This window comes from Chrysochloris asiatica, unplaced genomic scaffold (genome assembly GCF_000296735.1).
Source record: "Chrysochloris asiatica unplaced genomic scaffold, ChrAsi1.0 scaffold00043, whole genome shotgun sequence".
NCBI lineage: Eukaryota > Metazoa > Chordata > Mammalia > Afrosoricida > Chrysochloridae > Chrysochloris > Chrysochloris asiatica.
In genome coordinates, this window is record NW_006408561.1 from 17,568,424 (window position 1) to 17,576,118 (window position 7,695).

The window sequence follows — 7,695 nt, forward strand, 5'->3', positions numbered from 1 at the left end:
AACAGTGACTCCAAAGATGGAGGCAGAGAGGATGACGTGGAGAGATGGAGTGGCTGGGGACTCTAGACCCAGAGAGGGAGAGGGGCTGTGTGCTTAGGACCAGGGTACAGGCTTGCAGGATATACCCTTTGGTTGCTTGATGATACATGGAGGGGATTATAACCATGGCAATGAAACATATGATAGGATGAATGTAACGCTAATGTTCTCCCATGTAAAGTATCATATAATTCACAAAAAAAACATTAAAAAAAAAAAAGTAGTGTTATTTGTTGATACATCTCTCTGGTTTCTTTTTCAAATTCCATCTGTGGTAAAAGCAACAGATGATAAATCCAATGATAGTCGTAAACCCTTTATTGACAATAACAGGGCAGCAGAGGACCCCAGTGGGTCCCTCACCTTTTGAACCTCAAACATGGGACAGGTATTTCTCTCTTAATATAACTTTCCAGTCAAAGGGGAAAATGAATAATCTTTAAATTTAGAATGATGTTATCCCTAGTGCTGTTCTATTGCCTAATGCTACCTTATTAAACTGAAGAGCAATAATTCCAATCAAGATACCCTGTTGGCCACATTTTCCTTCTAAGCCTGTTTGACCTACTCACACGGCAAAGGGCTAATGGGTACTAGTATGTGGCAGGTCCTGCACAGGTATAGAGCTTGGATACCCTAGATTTCCTGTAATAAAACAATTCTTTCTTTTCAATAAAAATGAAATGATAAGAATTTTGGTTTCATGTTCTGGTAGCATCTTATCTTTCTTTCTTTGGAATATTTTGGCATTGTGATGTGAAAATATCCATTATTTATTCTTGTTCACTAAGATTAGACAGTAAAGTTGGACTCCTAGCAACCACTGAAGCTTGGTAAAATAAATAAATTGTCTACCCAGGTCTCATTTGAGGGTAAGTAAAAAAACTATTGCTACGAAATCATAAAAAACTTTCTTAAATGAAAGTATCAGAATATGAAGCTGTTTTTTCTCAATGTATCTTCCATCTAAGTCTATACACTTCTAAAGGTGGCGTTTCTATCTCTCTAACCCTTCCCCGAAAAGTTCCACACTTTTTCATTTACATCATGCCAAAACAGCCATCTTGGCAACCTCAAGGAACTCAAATTATGTTCTGTTTCAGTGTTTTTTAGAGAACAAAAAAAGCGTACAGGTACAAAATCAGAGCCGTAGGGTAGATGGGGTAAGGTTTCCCAACAAAATTCTTCTAGGATAGCCCTTGCTAGCCTTAAAGAATGAGCAGGTACATTGCTGTGATGGACAAAAAATTCCTTGGCACAACTTTCCTGGCCCTTTTCTCACCAATGCAGTTGTTTTTTCTTAAATATTCTTCCTGTAACACTCCATGACCATCTCGTGTCCTTTGAAATCCACCTCACCCCCTCAAAAAACCATAATAGTCATCATAACCTTCTGGCTGACCTCTCTGCCTTGAATTTAACTGGCCTAGCAGATCAGCAGATCCCCTTGAAAGCTACTGTTTGGGTTGGACTTTTTTTTGGAAGACACGCCAATGAGATGAAGACAAGTGTATTGCTGAGAGACTTTGTCTGTAGCCATTCACTAATTGCAGAGACGTGTTTAAATATGTTTTGTTTGGAATAAACCCAGGCATGAACTGAAACACTAGTAGCAATACTTTTTGACTTACTCTCATACACTGATTGCAGATGATAAGCCAAAGCCAAAGTATTTCCATTGGATAAGAAAAGAATACTGTGTTTAGAAGAATATGCTGGTCATGGAAAATATGAGCATGCTCTAAAATTTTACTTTCTGTTTCATAGTTCCTTCCTCATAATCTTTCTTACCATATTTCTTCTTATACCGATAGAGACTGCAAGTTTCTCTACTTCATTTTAGAAAAAGATGGTATAATCCTATATGGCAAAAACAAAATACACATATACCACTGTGTAAGCAATAGCAATGAAGAAATTTTATACAACTCCATCCTTATTTTAGCTACGTTGTTTTTTGTTTCTAGAGATTTATTGCCTTCTGTAGTTCCAACTGACCCAAGACAGTTTTGTGTTTCTTCCAATTTGAATATTCTGTTATATATCTAATGCAAACATGCCGCACATGTTGTCCAACCACGTCTACTCGGGTAGGAGCAATAGATGCTTGGCTCTCTGGTATGGAGCCACTGTGAACTGGTTGGCTGCAATGAGCTTGCAATCAAGTTTACTGCTAAATTTTGAAAGCAAAACTATATGGTAATTAAGCTTAGAGTTTCTGAAGTTGCTACCTAAACTTAAAACATGGTTGTCAAATGTGACTACAGGTAAGTTGATTAGCCCCTTAAAGTATCAATTTCTTCATTTATAACATGAGGAATTACAATATTACTACCTGTGTACCTTTGTTGTTGTTGTTAAATACCATCGAGTTGGTTCTGATTCATATCAACCCTGTATAGGGTTTCCAAGGACAGGCTAGTAGGTTTCAACCACTGACCTTGCAGTTATCTATCCAGTGTTTATCCTACAGTGCTACACCAGGACTCCTCTACCCATGAGAAATGATGAGGTCACAAAGAGATGAGATGTGAAAAATGATGGGGCTGAGGACAGTCTATGTTTATCCTGATAGGTCACAGTGAGGACTTCAGTTTGCATTCTTCAGAGGGGAAGCCTTTAGAGAGTCTGAGAGATATGGCCAGATCTATATTTGGATATGATTTTGGGAAATAAGATTCTCCAGTTTGATTTCCAATGTTGGTAGGAAATTTGTGGTGCAAACCATTAACCACTAGTCCTAGCATGGTGCTGGACTATAAAGTCGGTTTCAACGGCAAGGTTGGCCATTCAAGTTCACCTGCTGCTCCTTGGAAACCCTATACAGGGTCGCTATGAGTCAGAACCGACACGACAGCACTTAACAACAAAAATACCAAACCACTAACTTAAAGATTGGCAGCAAGACAGTGGAAGAAACGTCTGGTAGTCTGCTTGTGTAAAGATTACAGTCCAAAAAACATGATGGAGTTTAGTTCTACTCTATGCCACATGGGGTCATCATGAGCTGGAATTGACAAAATGGCAACCAATTTAGTTTTTGTTTTTACTCTCTGGAGATCACATGAGTCATTTTTTCACTGACCCCACTCTACTGAAATTAGTCTCATCAAGGTGACTAATAACTTCCTCGTAGATAATTCTATCTCAGTCCTATCTTACTTGACCTATGAATGGCTTATTTAACACAGTTGCTTACTCTTTCCTTAAAACACTCTTTACCCTTGGCTTCCAGACCTATTCGGGATGGTAGAAGAACCTTGGGATAGATTTGATGAGTCCAAATCCAGGCAATTAAAATTGTGCCCTGTATGCAGGACTTCTCACATAGACTTTCTCTGCATCCTTGGACAGTTTCACGCATGCTAGTTTTCAAGAAGAGAAGATCTGGAAACTGTTGTTGTTATTAAGTACCGTTGAGTCATTTCTGACTCACAGCAACCTTGTATAAGGTTTTTGAGGAGCGGCAGGTAGGTTTGAACTGCCTACCTTGCAGTTAGCATCCAACGCTTACCCTACAGCACCACACGAGGACTATTAAAAGCATAGAGTGTTAAGATTGGAAGGATTCCTAGAGGTCACTTCATCTAATTTTACAAATGACAAAGACTCACACACACACACACAAAGTTATGTTTTATTTCAAGAGAGTTTATTAGTAGGAGCTAATTCAGTTATACTAGTTTTGCAAAACATCAATCATTTTTGCACTCATATTTACACACTTATTGGGATAATAAGTTTACACATGAAAAACTATAACTGGACAAAACTATATGGAGTAAGTATAATTAACATAATAAGTAATCACTGTTACAGTATAGTCTATACACCTGTGCTGGTCTGTGAACTGCTTGTACAAATAAGTGCATGAATGGACAGGGAGGGCTTTAAAACTTTAACAGAAATTTGACAGGATAATTTTGTATATCAATCTAATCTTTTTTTTCATAATTATTTTCTTGAGATAGCAGTCTGATCACATATGGTTCAAGAAGACTCAAATAGTAAGCCAAATATAATTCAATGGTAACAATTGGTTTTCAAACATTATAGCCAACGATACCATGCTTACCTATGATTTCACTGACATAAGACACAACCACACCTCAGTGGCCACCAAACCATTCAGCAGAGCTTCCTTAACTGTGAGCTGTTGAAATGCCCAGTTTAACACTAATGACTATTTTTTCAGGCTCTGAATAGCTGTAGGTATCTCAGTAAGGGTTGGAGGAACCAGATCCACCTTGGCTTAATGCCAAAACATGGCCAATTGAGGTTTTGAGTAAGTCACAGCTGCATTTACCGTTGCCAGAGCCTTCTCTATCAGGTTACAGATAAACTGGGCCATGGTTCTAGGATGAAAAGCCTGTTTCTCACAACGACCGGCTGAATGTCCTTATCTAATAATTTTTAAATGTTTTATTTTCTCTTAATTTTTTTCAGGAATTCATTTTTATTATATTTTACCAAAGGCCATGATGAATTGGGAATTTTAAAAGAAAAAAATGATTCCTTCACTACAGATGGCTTGAGAAGTAACAGTGTATATTGGTGGTTATGTGCCGTGGAATCATTCCCGACTCATAGAGACCCTATATAGGGTTTCCAAGCTGTAAATCCCACGGGTGCAGAAAGCCTCATCCTTCTGCAGAACCACTTGTTGTTTAGAACTGCTGACCATGAGATTTGTAGCCACAGTGTATATAAAGAGTTCAGAAAGGAGACCTTATGACGCAATGGTTAAGTGCTTAGCTGCTAACTGAAAAGTTGGCATTTGAACCCACCCAGTAGTTCTCCACGAGAAAAACCTGGCATTCTGTCTCTGTAAAGGTTATTGTTGTTAAGAGCCATCGAGTCAGTTCTGACTCCTAGTGACCTTGTATAGGGTTTCCTAAGCAGTTCTTCGCTGTCACATGAGATCACTGGGAATTGGAATTGACTTGCTGATACCCAACGAACGATAATCATAAAGTTGAAAAAAAAAAAATCAATATAGCATGAAGTTACCAGACAAAAAAACAGCCTTGAAAAATCTAGCAGTGCTACTGTTAGTTCATGTTATTTGGAAGACTGGCATGAGCAAAATAATGTAATTACTGCCCAATTCTTTTGGAAACAAGTATTTACTTCAGATATACCTATGAGTCTACAGAGAGAGCTTTAATATGTTACTCACTAAAATCCTCATTGCATTTATTCCCAAAGTGCATCAAGAAGCACTTACAATAATAATTATAATAATAGTAATAATAAAAGAATCCATTTTTATTGCAAAACCCAGAAAAAATGGTCATTTCATCTTTTTTACTTTTCAAGTGGGATAGGAAAATGTTGCCAATCATGAGACCAACAATTTAAAAAAAAGAATGAACTTGTTTGTAGCATGCCATCACCAAAGTAGCTCTAAAATGCTGAGCAACAATGATCTGGTATCATGTCGATATAATGCTCAACTGGGAACTTTTTGAAGACATTTACTGTATCTTCAGAGTTTTATTATTTTCAAATGCATGTTGCCAATTTGTTTGTGTGATTGGTTGTGACTTTCTTTTTTAAGGTTCGGACATTTTACAGCCAGAAACCAGAAAAACCATGGCCAGAAGTAATGAAATGATTCAAAGGCCTTAGACTGTAAGGTAACAATGTTGCTATTATTTATTTATTTATTTTCTTTCTATTCAGTCACTTATTCATTTATTCATTTGTTAATTATAAAAAGTGTTTCAGGAACATCATAAACAAGAAATACAAAAATGTACACAAGTTATCTAAGGATAAAAGAAAGATTAGAAATCACAAAGTAAAACTAAAAATGGTATCAATTTACTGATTATTTATAACCCTGGTTGTGCAGAGGCTAACGTGATCCACAAAATCAATCCATTGCTAACTAAAAGTTTGATGGTTCAAACCCACCAGCCACTTAATGTTCAAAAGATGTGGCATTCTGATTCCATGAAAATTTATAGCCTTGGAAACACTACGGGACAGATTTACTCCATTCTATAAGGTTGTTATGAGTTGGAAGTGACTCCGTGGCAACAGGTTTTGCTTGGTTTTGGTAGTTGTGATTCTTCTGACTTAAATGATTCCTACTCTGCCCAAAGATAGGATACCAAGCTTGCCAACACCACTTAAGAAAGCACCATCAGAGTCCAGGCAGCCTCATGTCAGCCCATGAGTGGTATGATTTCATAAGATTGGATCAGCGGTTGTCATTATTAAGTGCCGTGGAGTCGGTTCTGACTCATAGCGAGTCTTATAGGATTTCTGACGACTGGTGAGCTTGAACTGCCAACCTTGTTGTATAAACAGACCTTTCAGTCCACTACATTAACCCAGAGTACCACACCAGGACTCGGTAGTTACCAGGAGAAAGAAAAGCACAGAAAAAAAAAAAAAAAAAAAAGACACATACAAGGGTAAGGAAAGCCATTGGGGCCAGTTTGTCAATCACTGATCCCTCAGGAGTCCAGATGACTCTTAAGCAAAATGAATTAAACAAAAACACCAACAAGTCCTCTTCTTTCCCTCGGACTCCTTGGAAACTCTATACTGGGTCACTGTGAGTCCGAACAGACTTGATGGTACTTACCACAACAATAAGAAGTAAAGTTCGAAAGATTGGCCTTGAACTTCCATTGCGAGATTCAGCCAAACCTCATCATTAGATCTTACTCCAAATTTCTTCCCAGTGACTTTGTGGGGAATTTGAATTTCCACCTAACAAACTCCTGCTCAGTATGTGGGGATTCACAGGAAAAGCTGAAGTGCTATTTTAGGAAGGCCATTAAATTGATATTTCTAATGGGTTTTGTGGGTTATATAAAAGATCCTTTTTGTTTTTTTAGGACAGAGATGGAAATGTATGCCATTTATCAACAAAGGAGAACAGGAAAAGTTAATCCCAGGGGGCTAGTAGGTTTAGGACTACCTTTCCTTTATGACTCCAGTATTCCAGTAGGCCCAGGTACCTACCATGGCACATGCATGTTTAATGCCAAGGACCTACATTTCCACAGAAGCCCCTTGAAAAGCCATCAGGCAAACCCTAGGCTGGAGAGATGGGAGCAGAAATGTCACCTCAGGAAAGGGATGAGAAATAAGAAAGACCGTGAAATGGATGGTTCCAAAAGTCAAGCAGAATTTAAAATACTAGACCAGACTCACATATTTGCTGATGAAGATGAAGAGTTTACAAAAGAACCTGAGACTGAAGCATTCAACAATCAGAAATAAAGGGAAATCAATGAAAAGCCAACTGCAGTACTTACCAAAACTTGTGGTGAGCTGGAGTTCATCCATAGAGCACCATGGGCAGCTCATAGCACTTCCCTGGAAGCTGAAGCCTGGGATGGTAGGAAGGAGAAGACCTCAAAGCAGTCTTTTGCAGAATGCAGTAAAAAGAACCCAAGTCCTCCATTGGTTCTGCCAGGTGAGGGTCTGGAGCCAAGTCCAGTTTCTCAGTAACCACAGGTTGATACATCCTTAAATTATTACATTATTGTTGTTAGGTGTCATCGAGTCCAAACCGATTCATAGTGACCATATGCACAACAAAATGAAACACTGCTCCGTCTTACCACAACCTCACAATCGTTGCCACACTTTGGCCCATTGCTGCTGCCACTGTACCAATCCATCTTGTTGGGA

General features: G+C 38.3%; 1 protein-coding gene and 1 pseudogene across 1 annotated transcript in view; one reads left to right on the forward strand and one right to left on the reverse strand.

Annotated features, from left to right (window-relative positions):
* Positions 1–338: 338 nt before the first annotated feature.
* SAMD7 (sterile alpha motif domain containing 7) overlaps positions 339–7,695 on the forward strand; it is a 23,890-nt gene continuing 16,533 nt past the window's right edge. The window contains 4 exon segments of the mRNA XM_006861859.1: positions 339–427; positions 2,007–2,050; positions 5,600–5,678; positions 6,894–7,477. Coding sequence (XP_006861921.1) covers positions 339–427; positions 2,007–2,050; positions 5,600–5,678; positions 6,894–7,477 — 796 coding nt within the window.
* LOC102840305 lies at positions 4,083–4,390 on the reverse strand (annotated as a pseudogene).